The sequence below is a fragment of the Dermacentor albipictus genome, chromosome 3, assembly GCF_038994185.2.
Source record: "Dermacentor albipictus isolate Rhodes 1998 colony chromosome 3, USDA_Dalb.pri_finalv2, whole genome shotgun sequence".
Classification (NCBI taxonomy): domain Eukaryota; kingdom Metazoa; phylum Arthropoda; class Arachnida; order Ixodida; family Ixodidae; genus Dermacentor; species Dermacentor albipictus.
Window position 1 is genome coordinate 81,213,380 of NC_091823.1, and position 20,630 is coordinate 81,234,009.

Genomic DNA, 20,630 nt, shown 5'->3' on the forward strand with positions numbered 1-20,630 from the left:
ATAAACAGTTTCTGTATTTGTATACATAAAAATAAGTATTAGTGTATTTCAGCTTACTGATGATGCCGGCGGAAATACAACACACTAAGTGACATGCCCGTTGCGCGTCGTGATTGTACTGCTCCCAATCGTTCTGCACACAAACAGCCATAGGCGCGCTGCCGCTTGAAAGACGACAGGGCAACCGCGTAGGCGTTGGCAGTGCCATTTACACCGGTGATGTGCTCCCCTCGCAAAAGTTCGTTATAGCGGTAAGCAGACGCAGTGGTTATTGTTTGTGCTGCAGGAAGCAACATGTCCGTCATTTCGCGATAGCTGTAAGCAAATTGAACATCCATAAATAAAAAAACGGTTTTCAGTGGGCTGGAAATGGTAGAATAAGAGTATCCTAAATGACCAGACGCATTCTTTCACTGAATTTACGTTTATTTTTCATGCACTTTCACAGCAAGCGCTCGAAGAGGTCACCTTCTGCAGCGATACAAGACTGGGATCTTCTGAGAACGCTTGCTGTTGCTGCCTTGAGCACCATCGGTGAAATGCTTTGGCAGACTTCAGTGACATTCTCCTGTAACGCTTCTGGAGTCGTCGTTCCCGTCGTGTATACGTGGTCCTTAATATAACCCCACAAGAAAAAGTCAAGAGGGTTGAGGTCGGGTGAGCTTGCACGCCACATGACAGGCCCACTTCCCCCTATCCGTTGCCCTGAGAAGGTAACATCAAGCCATGCTGGTGCTTGACTGCAGCTGTGGGCTGGGCCCCGTCGTGTTCATACCAATTTTAGTCAAGCCGGGCTTGTGGCATGTTGCAGCAGAAGTCTTCAACCGGCCCTTTGAAGAACTCACATACCTCTTGCCGGTCAGAGTGTTGTTAAAAACACTGGGCCAAAGACTGTGCTGTCATATATTCCGCACCAAACGTTAAGAGAGCACTAATATTGGTGGCGGGATCTTCCCAGCCAGTGGGGATTTTGCTCACTCTAATAGTATGCGTTGTGGATATTTACTTGGCAATTTCGGGAAAAGTTCTCCTCGTCAATCCGGATACTTTGGTGAAGAAGTCAGAATCCTGCTCCTCCTGAATCAAAATCCAATTCGCAAAATCGAACCTCTTTTGATGATCCCTTGATTCCAGATTTTGCTGCAACTGCAGGTGACAAGGGCGCAGTCCAGCTGTTTTCAATATCATCCAGGCAGTTCAGTGGGACACACCGAGCTGTGCGCTCACGCTGCGCGTGCTAGCGTGTGGATTAGCCGCCATGAAAGACAAGACGTCGGAGTGAACCTCATTATATATGACTGAAACTCTCTGCCTCTTTCTTGTGAAGCTACCGGTTTGCTTCAGTGACTCATAGGTGTTAAATATCGCCATCGGGCTCGGTCGCGTACCAAGGTGCCAGCTTCGAAATAATCTTACAGCCTGCCGTCTGTGTCCGCCTGCAGCTCCTAGGGCAAGGATCATGTCTGCTTTTTCGTCGTTGGAAAAAGGCATCACGAAATTGCTCGCGCTTTAACAGCCGATGCACTATAGTCTGTTTTATCGCTGTCTGGAACTACCAACTACCACCACCACCCTGTCCGTCAGTAGCTTTACGCAGCGCAGGAGATAACGGTTGCTAGCTTAAATCGAACAGCCAACGCTTGCGTCGCTGCCCTGTCGCTTTTCAAGCTGCACCGCCCCTATGGCTGTTTGTGCGCGGAACGCTTGGGAGCAGTGCAATCATGACGCGCAGGCGGACATGTAACGTTGTGTTTTTTATATTTCGCGGGCATCCGCAGTGACCTGAAAAACACTAATACTTAATAGATAGATTGACAGAAACTGTTTATTCGGACGTTTTGCAAACCGCTCTACAACTTTCTAATTGGAAATTTTTTCTAGCTTCGTTGCTTCAGAAGTTAGTTAATGAAATTTGACTAATTATCTAATTAAACAAAATACAAAAATAGCGTGACATACTGCATACAAAAGTGAACAACATGCATTTGGTCGCGTCGTCTTAGAGTGCATCGGCATATTTTTTAACTCCGGTTAAAGTTAGCTAAGACATCCTGCATAAGGTGTCAAACAAGGCAAATAAACATGTTACGCAATATCAAATTCACAGAAAACAGAATCCTAAGGCACGCCTCCCCCCTCCCTCCGCTCCTCCGATGTATCGCGCGCGACGAAAGGCGGCGCGCTTTCTCCCCGCTTTTCTCCTTTGCTCGCATAAGACTGACCCACCATCGTCGGCTCAACCCCCCCCCCTCTACGCTTTCACTGGCACATACAGCATGCGGCGCGCGCTGACGATGTTATCGCACTTGGACTTCATACGGAACATGACGGCGACAACAGGAATGCGCCTTGAGTGTCCATATAATTGTTATCGCAATAATACAATAAGTGTATCCGGCAAGTGAAGAGTGCCGTGGCCCATTACTTTTCGCAAAAGTAGTAACAAAATCGAATTTAGGCATGCGACAGTTCACTGCGCCGCAACAATGTATATTTGTGTGTGTTTAGGGGGGGGGGGGGGGGGGGGATGGTATGGTATGGTATGGTAAAACTTTAATAATTAAAGTCCTGCAGATCGTGAGTCTTCACGAAGCGGGCCGCTCCCACGTGGAAACCGGAAGGCCGAGCCTCTCGGCCGCATCGTGGGCCTGCTGGACAGCCCAGAGTTGGTCAGCCAGGGGAGGGGATGGCACCAAAAATATATTATAGGGTTTTACGTTCCAAAACCCCTTTCTGATTATGAAGCACGCCAGGGGGTGGCACCGAAATGAAGAAACGCAAAGGAAAGCATGTTGGCCACAATCGAATGCCTACTTGGGGCACCTAATGTAGCTACCTAAGAAAATCGAAAAAAACGTGAGACCCTTGGTTCACAAAGAATTATATGCATGCTGCTCTTTATCCTACAGTGGCCAGATAAAATACTTTCCGTAAAAATCTGCTAGCCAGAAAGCGTCAAAAACTCTCTGAGGCCAAAATACACTCGGCCAGAGAAAAACGAACGCGCACCGCAGTGCGCCGCGTGGTTGTCAGGGCAACACGTGAAAAACGCATGACCTCTTGCTGGCTCTGGCAGCCCGCGGGTCAAAGAAAATTGAAAGGGCTCAATGTGTCCTCGTGAAAAAAAATCAAACTAGAAAAAATAAATAAGAACGCAGTTATCTATTCTGGCTTTAGTGCCTTGACATGGATGCTTTGGCGCGTAGCTGAAAAAAATGTTGACATTCTTTTCTTTGACATGTTGACGCAAATGAACCATCACGACGCTTAGTCTCATCGGACCTCGCTGCGTGCTCTGTCAACTTGTCTGATAGCTTGTTGATTTGACTGTTTTGTTGTATGGTCCGATGTACGACTTTAGAAAAGTCAATGCAGCTTTGGCGTCAAATGTTTATAAGAATATTAAACCCACAAACATCCGCAATTGAAAATGTAAAGCACGACTTTGGAAATGTCACTGCACCTTTCGCATCAAAACTTTATGTGATCCTTATGCCCATAAAGTTTCGAAATTGAAATCCAATTAATAATGTATGTCTATTATGCTTTTATATGTTCTATATACTCTGTTAATATTATTGTAACGCCCCCCTTACCCAATGCCTCATACGAGGCCTGTAAGGACATTGTTAAATAAATAAATAAATAAATAAAATAAAAATCCATGCGCTCCGTTCATTCCGCGGCCTCTGCGAGATGCCGCGACGAGCCCGCTCGCCATCAAAGCGCCCTTGAAACTTTGTGCTCGGATGGAATTTTTTGCGTCATGTGACTCAAAGTGCATGGGCGTTGCCACGAAATGCAGCCTGAGTTCACAATCTTCGCGCCGAAATGTCTTTTCGAGCGTAAAAAAATACATTCTAGAGAAAATCCAGAATGATTTCCCGCGCCGGGGGTAGTTTTGGTCGGTGGTGCATCACTGCACGATAAAATTTCGAGGGGGGGGGGGGCTGAAACCCCTTAAGCACCCCCCACCCTGGCTACATCCCTGCCTATAGTTTGTACTAGCTGCCCACAATGAGGCCCGACAGCTTCGCCACCAAGACGCTCAAGTGTTGTGCTGCCGAAAATGCAGCTATTCGCACACCAGGTCTTGTTTGGACTTTGTGTTTATAGACAACAAAGTACGCACAGTGAGACAAAGCGCCGTAGGACTGGCGCTTCAGCGCCACTCCTGTGTGCGCACCAGTCCTGTGTACTTTTCTTTCGCACTACTGTTTTCCTTCTCGTTTTTGAACCAACTGGCCCCAAAAAAAATGTTCTACACATAGTGCCCTGCTGCATGTTCTCCGCGACCTACTTTTTGGATCATAAAGCACACCAGAGTGTATTTTAATAAAAGTGTGCAAATTAAAATACTACTTTCCGCATACTCAGTACTTGCAGTTAGCCTCTTCAAGCAGTTTAAGACGTTCTCCCACGGAGCCGCTCCTCCAGCTTACGCTGACTGTGCTGCTTGCTCTGGGCAGGGCTGTGACTTTTTTTTGGCTCTAATTTTTTTTTATTTGCACGGAAAACAAAACTGCGAATATCGTACTACAGAGATAACATTGATACGTGCTCGCTCAAAACTCAGGAAAGCACATGCATGCGTCCAAAAAGGGCATCGCGTCCGCTCACACAGCGCAGTTTGTGAGCATACACAGAAGCGTACACATACGGCCTCTGTTGAAGCCGAAGTGACTGCACAAAAAAGTATTCGGCCATCGCAAGCTTTTCTGCGTCTTTCCTTGTTGAGGGGTACACCTTTCACATCTTTGGAGGAGCTGTTCCTGACTCATGCATCTGACGGGACGGAGAGCAACAAGTTCCACAATATCACCCATAACCTTTACCGCATTGCGCAGTGGTTTTCAAGTGAGGACTTGTACAAAAAAAAACAAAATGCATTTAAGAACACAACCTGACAAGGATGTGGTGAAAGAAGACACAAGACACACGAGCGGTCGTGCGCCTCCTGTCTTGGTTCACCGTCCTCAACGTTACAGCGCAAACACCTAAGACGATCCACAAAAAGAAAGACACGACGTCGTCATCGACCCGACATCGACATCGTGGATCGTCTTAGGTGTTTGCGCTGTAACGTTAAGTTCAGAATTATGTACCAGCTAGGCCCAAATGAAGTGTCACTGCCCTCGTTTGGTTGTGCGCTTAAATGTTTTTTGTCATGTCCTACCAACCCGCTCAAAGAGCCACAGTATTGAAGACTTATCTTGCGACTCGCTTATGTTAACATCTGCACAGCTGTATGACTGAGGTTACTAATAGTAACTCGGTTACGTAACTGAGGTTACGATGTCCCCATGGAATACATGGCCAATGGAGCAGTGGAGCTGCTTAGTGCAGTCATTGACTCGGGCCTGTTCAGTGTGTGTATTCTAAAAGCAAGGTACATGCGTGTCTGTCCATCCGTCCGTCCGATGTCTGTGGGTCTGCGTGCCCGAAAAGGGACTTTTCTTGTGCAGTCATATGTATTTCTCACGCGTAAAAAAAGGCATTTCTTAAGCATCGAAGCTTCCCCATTTTTTACAGACATCCCACTGGCCAATATCGACATTATACACCCACACCGTACATTTTACGTGTGAACTGGGATAATGCGGCATACATGCTATTTCGCGCTGAAAAGAAAAAGCGCTCGGCAATTAGAATCGCTCACTTTATAACACTAATTTTTCCTATATTTCTGGCAGTCGTTTCGTACCTTCAACTAAGAAACTAACCCCAAGCCTTTTATTTAATTGGTGAAGTGCTGAGGTAGATTTGCTTGCCTAATATCGAGACTTAGAAAGGAAATATGCAGAAAAAAACGAGTGCCACAACAACACCACGCAAGCCTTGCTATCACATATATAGGCACTCCACAGAAACTTAGCGGCTGCTGAATCATTTAGCGCCGTCTGTGTATGCAACGGCATGAGTATTTTGTTGCACCGGCTTTAGGTTTAGGAAGTAGCCCTAAGGCACAATCTGGTACATTTCACCAGCACAATCCGAAGTGAATCGCTTTTCGTGAAATAAGCACGCATACTTCATTAAAAAATTAAGGTCAGCTTAGGCGACAGCTTACTGCCATGGGCTGGCAATGGGCTGTCGATGCATGGGCCGCAAACGATGCATGGGCCGCTGAAAACCGTTTTCTTTTTCATCACTGCCCTTTCCGCGTGTTTTTCTCAGCGCACCGACAAGCATCCACCGTGACACCTGAAATCTACCAGCAACAGCCAAGTCCAACACCAGTTGGAGTCTACGGGGCAAGCGATGGCTCCCAAGTAGCATCATTCTACAAGGACCGGGTGGTGCTCATTACAGGAGGTACAGGGTTCGTCGGAAAGGTAAGCTGTCACTGCCAGTTAGAGAATAAGAACTCCAGAGCGGTTTGCATGAAAAGCTCTGAGGTCGGTCAGTTGTGTGACCACCGTCACGAGTGAGATGCAAAATAGAAACCTAAATCGCGATTTTGTAGTGATGCTCTTTTCCGGCGCTTTTCCCTTTCGCGCTTATCGCCCTCCGTCAGGGGCCACAGTGACGGTTAGCCCGCGTTATTAACGGTCAGAGAACGGCCAATAATAAGAGTGGCAAAATCTAGGTCCTTGTTAACTCTTTCGGCCTATCTAAAATCTATATGCGGGCTCAACGTGGTGAAAAACACGCGCGTGTAGTTTAGGCAGCATGAACGGTATCACTGCATACCGTCTATTTTCTCTAGTTCGCTTGTGCAGACAAGCATTTGGACTGTCAAAAATTATCGCACACTTTACCCGCCAAGGTAGCTTAGTGGCTACGGCATTGCAAAGCTGAGCTCAAGGTTTCATCCCTGCCACGGCGTTCGCATTTCGATGGGGGTGAAATGCAAAAAGAGATCGCGTACTTAGATTTAGGCGCGCGTTAAGCAAACGCAGATGGTCAAAATTATTCTACAGTCCCCAATTACGGCGTGTTTTATGATCATATGTTGTGATTTTGGCACGTAAAACTCCAGAATTTAGCTTATTCACACGCTCTGAGCCGTGAATATGCAGGGTATTTCAAACAATGTGTTTGAAATTGGCAAAAAGGGGAAAACGACAGTTACGTAATTTCCTCGGCAGCGTTTCTTTTTTTTCAACCAGAGATACATGTTTACAGTGTAAAATGACGCGAGGTATATCATTTAGACAAGTAATTACGATAACTAGACAAACTAATCTCATAATCCAAGTAGTTAGTAACCTCTTGCAGAGATTCAAGGGGCTGATGCTACTAATTTCTGCAGCGTAGCAAATTTTTGCCAATTTCCTCTACGAATCTGAAGCTCAACCTGCGGACAGTGCAACGTTCACACCTTTCAAAGACGCTCATATGTGACGTGACTGTTTACGCCTCATCATCGGCCGATGATAAAGCGAGCGGCCCTATCAAGCCCCAGTCTCACTTGCTTTGTCTCTTTTAAACGTGTCCAAATCGCTTCATTAGGTCGCGAGTACCAAGCAGCTGACGATCAATGTGACTAAAGCTGATGGAGATGTCCAGAAATTCAGGCCAAGCTTTTCAATATTGCTGCTCCTCGCGCTTTTGATTTGTTCCCACCCACATTCAGGTTCTCCTGGAAAAACTGCTACGATCTTGTTCCGGGCTGGAGAGGGTTTACCTACTCGTGCGAAGTAAAAAAGGACAGGAACCACAAGCGAGACATGAGGAAATCTTCAAGTCACCGGTGAGCCCTTCCCACGTGTAGACATATGTATACGTCAAGTGACCGCAATTAATACGGCTGCTAGGAAATTTCGCGCTATGTTGTATACAGTGATCAACAATGTTATATACAATGATCAACAGTGGGTTATGTACGTTTATGTTAACATAGCTCACTCTCCCCAACCATCCATGAAGGAAGAGATTGAGTAAAAGGGAGAAAAGTAGATTTTATTTCAGTAAACGTAGAGAGGCCGGTTTGAGGTAACACTTCTCTAGCATGCTCCTCCACCAGAGAGAAAGAGGAGATGAAAATAAAGATGGATATGAGGAGTGATAATGAGAATAGGCTATACTCTGTAATAGCTTCAGATGAACTCCTTGTCCTTTTCATATAATTCTTGGGGAATCATTCCACGTAATCTGTTTGTAAGTTTCATAAGGATCGTACGGCAAACATGTGGAATAATTGGAGTCCATGCAAAACATTTCAGTATAAAGTGGTCTTGTATGCGAACAGTGCTGACGTCCGCGCATTAGGAGGTTGCTTGCAAAATGGTTAGGATACAAGCGCACTTAAATGTGCGACTTGTGCTGGCGGCTTCGTTATTATTTTCAGAGCAGAAAACTGACGTAGCTGCACGGCGTAGATACTGCGAACGCATATTTGCTAATACATGTGTGTACTCAAAAAACATCATCAGTAGAAACTCGTTTATATCTGATAGTTTAATTAGAAGCAACTAAAATTCGTAATTGCGGTGGCTGAAATAGCTTCGCTGGAACTTGGGCTATAATTCTTAGAAGTCGCAAAATCTGTTGCCTTCTTTTGTTTTTTGTACGCAGATATTTGAACACCTAAAACAGGAGCAACCAGAAGTTTTTGAAAAAGTTACGGTCCTGGCCGGAGACCTGGTTCAGCCAGACTTGGGACTCAGTGCATATGATCGGGCCACCTTAGTGGACAATGTTTCCGTTGTCTTCCACTCAGGTGCCGCTATCAAATTCAATGAACCTCTCAGGTAAGTAAGGGTAACCGTAGTGGCTGCATGACAAAACAGCAGGGTGTACTGGCGCGATCATTAAATAAAGCCTAATTTTCCTCCTATGTCAGAGTTACTTCTGTGACATGAAGCGCATCAAGTATCCAAGCAAGAATATGCCAGTTTCCTTTCCGTTTCTTATTTTTCAAATAAAATGCTATGTCCGTGCGCCTGAGAATGATAGTCAGGCATTATAGAGTTACTAACGCACATAACACATCCGGTGGTGCAATCTATGGGAGGATGCAATACATATGCAAATTTGTAAGAGTACATCAATGGCTAAGTGTAATGAGAACAAACTTGCTTCCGTTACGTGTCCCACATTTCATCATAGACCAAAACATGTTTAGCAGCTACGTGAACGCTTCACAGCTCTGATGATGTGCCGATGCAACCACGGTGTTATACGTGAACCTACAAAATTGTGACATCCTCGTATTTCAGGAAAGCAGTTGAAGTCAATCTTTTGGGCACAAGACGAGTTCTTGACCTCTGTAGGCAAATGCCAAATATTTGCGTAAGTTACAGCTTACCTTTCTTTATACAAAAATGGCTGCCCTAAATACGTTACACGTATAGCTTTTCTTTTTCGTAAAGCTCAACAAGCTGACTAGGTTATGAAGTGTTGTGCTTACACTTGCCTCTTCGCAGTAACTTATTGTATAGTGCAAAATGGCCCACAGGACGACAGTGGGACACGAAGACACCGCGTTTCGTTTTCATTCTGCCGTCCAGCGAGCCCTTTAGCGCTTTACCTCAACTTAGCAGTAGCAGCTTGCCCACCAGATCTTCTTTTGGTATTCGTAATACTTAAGCGTCTGATTTTCTTTCAAGGCTCTTGTCCACGTGTCAACAGCGTATTGCAACTGTGATAAACCAGATGTCCACGAGGTGATATACTCGCCATGTGAAAATTACCAAAAGATAATCGAAGATTTTCAGTAAGTACGCCTCACTGCATTTCTGCCTCAATATTTCCGCTATGCTAAACCAGTCAACTAGAGCTTTAACCTGTCTCTATAATGGTCATTCCATGCCAACTCTCCCACATTATCACTCGACCACTTGCGATATTCTTTGTGAAAAATTGGGTGCCTCAGTAGAGCTCAAAACATCATTTTATGAACTATTTCTCGCGAAAAAGAAACGTTTACCGACTCAAGAATCACCAGAACTTTCTCGTAAGGCCGGAAAATGTGCGTCATAACAGACATTGCCATAAACCACGTTCCTTTATATGGAAAGTAATCCCAACTTTTCGCAGGATAATGAAGAGAGGCTTTACAGCTAAAACAGCATACATCGATTGCAACCCATATTCTTTATATCCCGTCAAAAAGGGGCACAAAGGATGACATCAGAGAAATTTGTAGCATACCTGTTTGTGGTAATGCTTACATTCAAATTAATTTAGGAACCTTTCTACTACCGTAATACTGAAGACGTCTGGCATTACTTTAATGTATTAGCCATTTGTCATCCACGATAAATAATTGTACTGTAGGAGTAATACGCTAAACTTATAGGTCGCCATTACTGTAGAGCTGGATTCTATCTTCGACATTTTAAGCAGTATTGTCAGGGTAAAAGTTATCACAAAGGAACCTCTTTGCGAAAAGGATTTTAACGAAAACGAAGGCTTGCATTCATTTTGCCCGCCTGCGACATGTTGCGGTCGACGCAGAAGCAGCAATAATTATAGCGAATACACAGATCGTGAAAGGCCAATTTGTCAACAAAGCTATGAAAGACCCCAAAAGAGCAACCTTGACGCAACTATTATCAGAGGAAGCAGTTTCCCCACCTGATTTCGAGCTACATATAACGCCACCATATCTACCTGGTCTTCGTAGTAATGATCTATTCACAAATTCGAAGAAAAGCGTCGTGCAGAGCTGCAACATGGAGGTTGCAGCTCGGCACAACGCTTGTCCCCGTGACTTTCTTGCGCTAAACTTGACCAGGTGATCAATGCAAACAAGTCTCTTTTTCAAGAAAGAGACGTGGTGACTCCAGGACGCATCGCGATCAACAATAACGCCTAGATATCTGTAGCAGCTGACCGCAGGCTAAAGATACATCGACTTGCATGTGATTGCTACAAGTGCGCATTTTAAAGCGAAGCTTTCTTTGTGTACCCTCCCGGCCTTCATGGCCGTGGCTAGGTGAGCCCATGCTTGTCGGCGCGCTGACCCCGGATACCATGTCATGGCAAAGCGGGCCAATCTAGGGGACAGTATGATGCGCAGTCACGTGGGTCACGTGATGGGGGTCTCCGCATCTTGCAATGTTCGCTGGCAGGCAGGTAATCGCTAAGGTATCGCTTCGCAGATTCCGACATGTGCATTGGATCTACTCCCTTTTTCTTTTATTCTTGTCTCTATAGGCATTCAAGCTTTGCCTGAGAATGTATACAGATGTCCACCTATTGAATTCTTGCGTGCGTTCTGGCCCCGTCACGCCGGGACCTCGGATGCAGATATCGTTGACGCAGAGTGAAATTTCAGTCATCTATAGTACTGTTTCGGTGAGCTCTACCAAAATGACATTTAAAAGAGTAGGGCTCTAAATTCCGCCTTGTGGAACATCATGACTGGCAACATGTTTAGGTGATGGGCCATCTTCGATAAGCACGTAACCTCAAAGTTCAACAGCCTGAAGTACGTCAAGAATGGCTTTATGGGCCATGTTGTTGTACACACCCTTTACGAACATAAGAATAGAGCCACCGAGAGATGTTTCCCAAATTTTCGCTGCTGTGCGTAGGTCACAATATGAATTACGTTGTCAATTGAGGAATGCCCACATAAGAAGCCGATCATGGATTACTGGATGAAACGGTGTATTGGGGCGCCCCGGTGCCCACCGGTGTGATTTGGCGCATTCGCCATTACAGTCTGTGACACAAAGCTCGCGCCCAACCACCTGCTATATGCCATTTTTTTTCCATAGGCGCCACCATAATGAGATGGCGCATCTTTGGGCAGTTCGCATGCTGACTTTAGCGTGCGCTCCGTGTTGCATGCCAGGTGTATACGCTCGGAGCAGCTTCTGATGGTTTCTTGCGCGTCGTGCGGTCTATTTCTTATGGCGTGGCGTCTCCTCTGCGAGAAATGGTTTTGTGAGACGTACCGAAACGATGTAAGTCAGCATGGCCGGAGTTCCTACTGCGTTGTGGAGGACGGAGGACCCACAGCGATGAATGTGCGAGTGCTTGAGCCTACAGTCAAGCTCAGCGATCAGTCGCGTATATCTGAAAGTTTGTTTCGCTAATGTGACCTTATTGTAGCATTCTCACTGTAGTTGTAAGCTGTGGTTTAGCAGCAAATGAATGGTTACGAAACATATGACGATCCCAAGAGCGTTGGTGCGGTTCGGAAGACGTTATACTGCTTACTTCGGCAAGCGTTCAAAACGGTATGTGAGGATACATTGCGCAACTACCTCATTGTTGGGTGAGGCTTCCACTCACGAATAAAATATTCTTGTTTAGTAATAATAGGATACCGTACAGCGTGAGTCACACTTATCCGGTGGTCGAGCGACATTCTGCGGACTGCACGAGTGTCCTAAGTAGTGGTGGATGCTGAGTTATAGATTTGTTTGTTCTATATAGCGCATGGTCCAAGCATGCGGCTTGACCACGCGAGTTCTTACTACGGCGTTACCCGGCTGTTTTTGTTGTTGTTTTTTCAGTCTTGTTCCTTCCATCCTCTATACGACGCACTCATACGTCTTGCGGTAATTGTGTCTTCACAAGTAGCCGTCAGACTCTTTTTTATGCGATGGCCTTCAGATATTGCTGCTTTACAGGGGCATATACAATGCCGAAGTACAAAGCTCAAATCTATAATGCTGGTTTACCAACTGAAGAGATCGCAGTGGTCAGAAATGCCGTCGGCCTCATGCAGGAGACTAGCGCAGACAAATGGCATAGTGATCTCGTGTCTACTAGACTTTAAATGCGTGGGAAGGATGCCAGCGGCTCATGCAAATATTTTATAACGATTGGCGCAGAGATGTTTCGAATTGCATTGGGTTTGCCTCACACAGGTACGCACTCTTGTCTTTTAGTTCCCACGCCAACCGATCAGATAGTGAGAAGATTTTCCAATTGACGCTGAAACTGCACAGACGGCGGTTCTCTTGGTCCACTCAAAACCGAGACAGCCGGAACAGTTCAAAACGCATACACACGTGGCTGCTGATACACGTCGCATGTCGTTCCCAGAGAAGCCTGCGAATACATGCAAAATCGCCGCGCGACTGGCCGCTCGAGGCACTTTTCGTGTATTCGCGGGCTTCTTTCTTGCTTGGAAAAAACACCTTTCTGTAGCTCGTATTCAGCAGCAGGAATCTGTAGCTGGAGTTTTTCATGTCATTCTACAATTTCCCATTGACAGTTCTCATCTAATTACATTATTTGAGAAGTTCATTAATTAATGAAGACTAATTATGTAGTTAGGAGGAATGCAAATTATAATCTGAGTTTCTCCAAGCGGCGGCAAAAACATTAGCTGGGTTCTGTCCAGCTGCATGACATTTGCATATTTTGAAAGTTTGGCTCAAGTTACGTGGGACCCCCGGTTCTTCTAATCTTTGACTGCATACGTGAGTAAGTTAGACAGAGGGGATCTGAATCGCTTAAGGAATCGGCGATTTATGTACATGCCATGCGAGTGTCATGAAAACGCGGATGAGGCATCCCGCAAAGGACACGATCACATAAAATTTATAAAAGTGTTTTTTACTAAAAGTGAATCTTCAGCTTTGGCGAAGCGAAATGTACCCAGTGAACGGCGTAGAAGATGCTCTTCACCTTCAGGCAATTACAGGTTTTATTGAACATCGACCGTGAACTCTAATAAAGAGAGAAAAAGGATTCATAGAAAGGCAGGGAGGTTAACCAGAGGCAGTTCCGGTTGGCTACCCTGCACGGGGGAAGGGTGAAGGGGGATAAAAGGAGAAAGGGAGCGGAAGGGGGAGATAGAAAGAAATAAAGACGAGCACGACCAAACCGCATACACTGCAGAGTGGCCTAAAGTTTGAATTCTGATAGTGGACGATTGTCCAACTGGTCCAGTACTCTGCACGGCACTTGTCTCTGGGCACTACATCGCGATGATGATGATGACAAAATGTATTTATTAAGGGATGGCACGAAGGCCTATAATGGGGAATACCAAAAACAAGAAAGGGGCTGGCAGATGGAATGGCACACTGTGGTATAAACTTTTTTAAAACAGGGTTGAAGTACCTCAGACAGGCTGGCCAACGTTTCGATAGGTGGACCTATCTTCGTCAAAGGCGGCCTCGTCATCCTCGGCGTGTTAGTTTTAAAGGGTTAGTGCAGTGACGTCACGTGCGGGTGTTGTCGCTGGCGGCTGGTTTTAAAGAGAGAGATTACAAGAGGGAACAGGCGCTGCCGTCCGACGTCTGTGAGCCTCATTCTCAAGACGAAGGGACAAGAGCGTGAGAGTGGGCACGCGGGGAGGAAAGAAAAGAAATAGAAGCAGAAAAAAGGGGAAAAGAAGGAAAAAAAAAGCAGGGGGGTGCCAGGGCCGTACCAAGACACAACAAAGGGGGGGGTGAAAGAAAAAGAAAGAGAAAAATGAAATCTTTAAGAAATACGGGGGCTTGGGAGCGTGTTGGGGATGCGAAGGGTTAGGAGGTAATCCGGGGGAGTCGTTGGCGGCATGTTTTTGAGGCATTAGAACGGCCGGTCAAGCAATAGGTCGAGTAATTTTGAAATAGTTAAGGTGGCGACGGGGAGTCTGCGGTGCAATGGTGGGGTGACTGAAAGGCAGCGGCATGGTCTTTCAAGGGGCACTGCCCCACGCGCTTAACGTAGGTGTCGTTACGGCGGCATCCAGAAGGCGATGGTTGAGGCGCCGAAAAAGGCATATTGACTTCGGAATGTGTTGTCGAGGGGGTTTCAAAAAAAAAACTAAAAAAGGGGGAAGGGGGAAGGGGGGGGCGAAATCGGTATAGCAAACAGGAGGGCGACGCGTGCAGAAGCGGGCGCGGGCAAGTGTACATGGAAGAAGGGGATCGTAGTACACTTGGTATAGACGTAAAATCCTGAAAGATACATTAAATTGAGTAGTAGGCAGGAAATTTTTTTTCTTTTTCCCTTCCTCCTCTCTCCCCCTCTCCCCCTTTTTCCTCCGAAATGAAAGAGTAGGTGAGGTTAAGAATTAAAGTTGGCTGGTGGCCTAATGTGTTTTGTGTATTGGTTGATGATATGAGAGTTTCAGATTTAAGTTACAGCTTTTAAAGATTCTAAGTTGCCGCGTGCCAAATTAATTCCTGTCGGGTGTAGGCAATTAAACTTGTGTATGAGGTATGATTCCGTGTACTTCCTTTCGCGAGGGGAACGGAAATTTGTTTGTAGTATATAGAGCCTTGCTTTGTCAAACATATGTCCATGTTCATTAAAGTGGCTGGCTACTGCTTTGGGTAAATTGTGTTTTGTGTCCGCGCGGTGACCATTGAGTCTTGTATTGATTTGTTGTCCGGTCTCACCTATGTATTGTTTGCAAACAATACAAGACTCAATGGTCACCGCGCGGACACAAAACACAATTTACCCAAAGCAGTAGCCAGCCACTTTAATGAACATGGACATATGTTTGACAAAGCAAGGCTCTATATACTACAAACAAATTTCCGTTCCCCTCGCGAAAGGAAGTACACGGAATCATACCTCATACACAAGTTTAATTGCCTACACCCGACAGGAATTAATTTGGCACGCGGCAACTTAGAATCTTTAAAAGCTGTAACTTAAATCTGAAACTCTCATATCATCAACCAATACACAAAACACATTAGGCCACCAGCCAACTTTAATTCTTAACCTCACCTACTCTTTCATTTCGGAGGAAAAAGGGGGAGAGGGGGAGAGAGGAGGAAGGGAAAAAGAAAAAAAAATTTCCTGCCTACTACTCAATTTAATGTACTCTTTCAGGATTTTACGTCTATACCAAGTGTACTACGATCCCCTTCTTCCATGTACACTTGCCCGCGCCCGCTTCTGCACGCGTCGCCCTCCTGTTTGCTATACCGATTTCGCCCCCCCCCCTTCCCCCTTACCCCTTTTTTAGTTTTTTTTTTGAAACCCCCTCGACAACACATTCCGAAGTCAATATGCCTTTTTCGGCGCCTCAACCATCGCCTTCTGGATGCCGCCGTAACGACACCTACGTTAAGCGCGTGGGGCAGTGCCCCTTGAAAGACCATGCCGCTGCCTTTCAGTCACCCCACCATTGCACCGCAGACTCCCCGTCGCCACCTTAACTATTTCAAAATTACTCGACCTATTGCTTGACCGGCCGTTCTAATGCCTCAAAAACATGCCGCCAACGACTCCCCCGGATTACCTCCTAACCCTTCGCATCCCCAACACGCTCCCAAGCCCCCGTATTTCTTAAAGATTTCATTTTTCTCTTTCTTTTTCTTTCACCCCCCCCTTTGTTGTGTCTTGGTACGGCCCTGGCACCCCCCTGCTTTTTTTTTTCCTTCTTTTCCCCTTTTTTCTGCTTCTATTTCTTTTCTTTCCTCCCCGCGTGCCCACTCTCACGCTCTTGTCCCTTCGTCTTGAGAATGAGGCTCACAGACGTCGGACGGCAGCGCCTGTTCCCTCTTGTAATCTCTCTCTTTAAAACCAGCCGCCAGCGACAACACCCGCACGTGACGTCACTGCACTAACCCTTTAAAACTAACACGCCGAGGATGACGAGGCCGCCTTTGACGAAGATAGGTCCACCTATCGAAACGTTGGCCAGCCTGTCTGAGGTACTTCAACCCTGTTTTAAAAAAGTTTATACCATAATGGGGAATAGGAAGAGGAGGGGGGAGGCGTATTCAGAGCCGTCCTAGAAGCTGCGCGTCCTTGGCGAAAGCCAAGAGCGAATTCAGAATGACCCTGTCAGAATCCATCGAGCCAGTTGCCGGTCTAATTCACTCCTCGTAGGACGACACTCGCACCGCCCTCAGGTGATGGTCCCGCTGCCGAGCGTGTCGCTGGCACTCCCAAAACAGATGGGCTGCGGATGGCCGCCTGGCCATGTCGCAGTCAGGGCACCTGTGTGGCGCCTGGAGCGCTTCTTGGTCCGCGGAGGCTGTGGGAGGGCCGGGTTCCTGCGATCGAAGGGAGTTGGGAGATATGTGCGAGAGTCTCATCGATGTTGCATGTGGCGCACGTGGGGCTGCCGGCCATTCCAATAAGCAAAGCATACGAGTTCGTAAATGCAACGCCTAGCCACAGATGGTACAGCATGGTCTGTTCACGTCATGGTAACCCAGGTGGTAGGTGCATCCTTATGTCCGGAGACAACGAACGCAAACGACATGTGGTGAAGGCGTTCGCGTCCTACAGAGGCAAAGTACATTCACAGGACATCAGGCGCAGCCCAGCCGCAGCGTCTGTTCGCGAAAGCGGAATAAAGACACGTTGACCCCTTTCATGTGTGGATCGGGCAGCTTCGTCGGCTTGGTCATTCCCGCTGATGCTGCAATGTCCTGGAAGCCATTGAAACATAATGTTGTGTCCCTTGTCATGGATACGATGATACATGTGTCAAATATCTGAGGCCAGTTCATTGGGTCCGTGGCGCATTGGGCTTTGTATGCACTGAAGGGCTGCCTTGGAGTCACTAAAGACTGTCCATTGTTGCGGTGGCTTCTGATTAATGAAATCGAGTGCAGCACGTAATGCCGTAAGTTCAGCACCCGTTGATGTTGTCACAAATGGAGTTTTTAATTTGATTTTTTCAGATTTTGCCGGGATGATGACTGCAGCAGCAGAGCTGTTGAGTTTTACGGAACCATCTCTGTAGACGTGTTGCCGGAATCTGTGTACGTTGTGAACGTGTTCCAAAGTTGCTTGTTTCAAAGCTTGCAACGGCGCTCCAGCTTTCTTTCTGATTCCTGGAATTGTCAATTGTCCTTGCAGCCGGTGCAGACACCACAATGGATCTGATAATCGTGTAGCAGGGGTAAAATCTGATGGCAAGCAGGACTGATTTCTTACAACACTTCCGGCAAAGGTTGAATGGGGCCTTTTTGCTGGCAAGCAAGCAAGATGGTGTGAGGAAATCCGAGTCAGGTGTCGGATATGGGATATGTCGGACATGTCCAATCAAGGCTGCCACAATGCCTACCATGCCATCTGGAGACCCTCTATCACCGGCTTCGGCTGAACGTTGCATACATGAACAATCTTCTTTTCCGCAATGGACAGGCCACAAATCCATGTTGCGACAACTGTGGCGCAGTAGAATCCCTAGAGCACATCTTGTTCAAATGCCCAGCTTACAGATACGAGCAACATCAATATAAGATGAACACAGAAAAGCTCGACCAAAGCCCCAGGGACCCAGCAGAGATGCTGGGTCCCTGGCCTTGCTTATCAAAATAGCGCAAAGCCCTGGACTTCTTCTTATATATTGAGTCAATTGGTTTGCTGTCTATATTATGACTCACGCACGTCATCTCATCAAGACTGTGATATTATTCTCTTTTGCATTTACCCTCTACATGCGTCGCGTCGGACACTTAACCCTACTACAGACAACATCACACGACCTGCATTTTTGTTTCTTTTATTTTCCTTTTTCTTCTGCTCACCTAGTTTTAAGGCCTTTCATTGCATTCGTCCCATTCCCTGCAGAGTATCGCGTAGGCGAAAATACGCTGGCGAAACACTCTGCATTTTCAATATGCATCATGGAGATCATGTGACTAAATCTTGTTATGCTCAACAGATGGTCCTGTAATCTGAACCTCTCGGGAACGAGTCAACAGTCGCTACATTTTCATTTGATGGGTGCGGACACTCAGTATTCCGGGAAATCAATGTTATCGACACCTTCTTTCTTTTCTCATAGAAACACACGTATTGATCGTCCATGCGATAGGACACTGTTCGGAGAATATGCGTTAGCTGCTTGCTTGCTTGTACGTACACCGTGACAGGACTACGTTTAACGCACGTTTAGGAAACAACTTATTCATAACCCGACTTTTGAATTTTCTTCGATAAATCATGTTCACAAATCATGATGATGATGATGATGAGGAGGAGGAGGAGGAGTAGGAGGAGGAGGAGGAGGAGGAGGATTGTGTTCAAAAAGACAGAGTGTCAAAAATCGGATGGCTCAGGCGTTCCACTGGAGTTGCGAATCAGACTTCATTATTCCCTAAACGGTAGCAGCAGCTGTGGGTGGGAAGCCATCAAATTACGGCAGGTCCGCAAGTACCGGACCTATGGAGTCCAGCATCGACTTAGGGAACGGTGTTTCCCCATTACTACATTGTGCGCGGATAAAGTGACATCAGCGCGGCAACGACCACAGCGTGCGCTTACTCCGCTGCTGCTGCAGGCACCAAGTGCACTACATTCATATAGCCAGAGGAATACTTAGGTTCAAAAAAGAGCTTCTGATGCTGCTGCTTGCCCTACCCTGGCGCAAGCGCTACTTCGACGTCAGGCACTTCTCCTAGCTGAAACTTGGTCGCAGGCTGTTCGACGCAGCAGCGATGTTGTGCTTTGCTGCCCTGTGTAAACATTTTTTCTTTAACTCAGTGTGACATTGACGTCCTGTTTGCCTCTTTGTCGTCATGTTCTGACTGTAAAATGCAACAGGACATTCTTTTTTTTCATTACCATATTGTTGACTGCAATACACGAATTTACTAGATTGCTCGAAACACCATTAAGATACGATGTGGCATAAAGCGTATTTACGTTTTCACTGCAGAATGGCGCTATAGCTTTAGAGGCGTGGTTAGGGCATTGACTTGCAGCCACAGATGAACCGGTTTCGAACATCATAAGCACTGTAGATATTTTTAAATTATTTTTTTACATTTTCTGCGTTGCGGTAATAAGGCGCCGACGTTTCTCTCGAACAGTTTCTGCACACCGAGTAGTTCACAGTCTCCCAAGCACCCCAAAGCACTGTAACTTTACGAATAGAAGCTAAGAAACTGAACTCGTTTTGTTTAGGTGGAAATTTCTGCTAGCCTTACAGCAAAATTTATTCCATGATAGGTCAGCAGGCAATGATGCGACGGGCACTGCGGAGGAATACTTGTATGGCCATCCGAACACGTACACGCTGACAAAGAGTTTAGCCGAAGCACTACTGCTCGAAGAACGGGGCGACACGCCCCTCGCCATAGTACGGCCTTCCACCATCACTGCCTCGTTGAGAGAGCCACTTCCGGTGAGTCGTTCCACTCACCTCAAACGTGAAACATGAGACATTCGCTCTCTGGCCGATTTCGCTTCGCCACTTCAACTTCCATCTCTAGATCTCCGAACCTAAATACGCCCGCTATCTTTCTTTTAAGGGCTGGGTGGACAATTTTAATGGCTGTACTGGCATCGTCGTTACGGTGAGTACTGAACAAATATTTGACTGTTTACTGTTTGATGAGGGTTGAATGTATACTCCTGCGATATAGCAAAATAGTGCGCCTGTCGCAAGACCTATGAGTGCTTTAATGGCGCAGAACAATGAAACGTATTTGTTTCCAAACATTAACAGTCAGGTTTGGGCCTGCTACCGGTGCTCCTTACGGACAAGAAGAACCTCGCCGACATTGTTCCAGTGGACATTGTGGCAAATACACTTATATGCGTCGCCTGGCACACTGCTAAAACGAGGTAAGCGTCATACACCATCACGCGATCATTACGTTGGCCAGTGTCGTTCAACTGTAGGTGACAACTGAATGTGAGTGACGATAAAGATACAATTAAGAAGGTTCGTCTGTATTTACTTCACTGCTCTGCCGTACGACAAAGAGAGAGCCGAAGGGAAAATTAAATGAAATGAGCAGACTCAAAAATAAAAATTAAGAGGTTCTGACGTGTAAGGGTATGAAGATTGAACAAAGGAG

At 46.3% G+C, this 20,630-nt stretch overlaps 1 protein-coding gene and 1 long non-coding RNA gene across 4 annotated transcripts in view; one reads left to right on the forward strand and one right to left on the reverse strand.

Annotated features, from left to right (window-relative positions):
* LOC139057431 (uncharacterized) overlaps positions 1-20,630 on the reverse strand; it is a 327,910-nt gene that overhangs the window by 270,064 nt on the left and 37,216 nt on the right. The gene's annotated exons all lie outside the window — the stretch shown is intronic.
* The window catches only part of LOC135898951 (fatty acyl-CoA reductase 1-like), a 49,853-nt gene that overhangs the window by 9,379 nt on the left and 19,844 nt on the right, over positions 1-20,630 (forward strand). For all 3 annotated transcript variants that reach the window (XM_065428221.2, XM_070535658.1, XM_070535659.1), the window contains exons 2-9: positions 6,178-6,335; positions 7,580-7,696; positions 8,521-8,696; positions 9,165-9,237; positions 9,555-9,661; positions 19,777-19,951; positions 20,079-20,123; positions 20,276-20,394. In XM_065428221.2, coding sequence (XP_065284293.2) covers positions 6,178-6,335; positions 7,580-7,696; positions 8,521-8,696; positions 9,165-9,237; positions 9,555-9,661; positions 19,777-19,951; positions 20,079-20,123; positions 20,276-20,394 — 970 coding nt within the window. The remainder of the gene's footprint in view (positions 1-6,177; positions 6,336-7,579; positions 7,697-8,520; positions 8,697-9,164; positions 9,238-9,554; positions 9,662-19,776; positions 19,952-20,078; positions 20,124-20,275; positions 20,395-20,630) is intronic.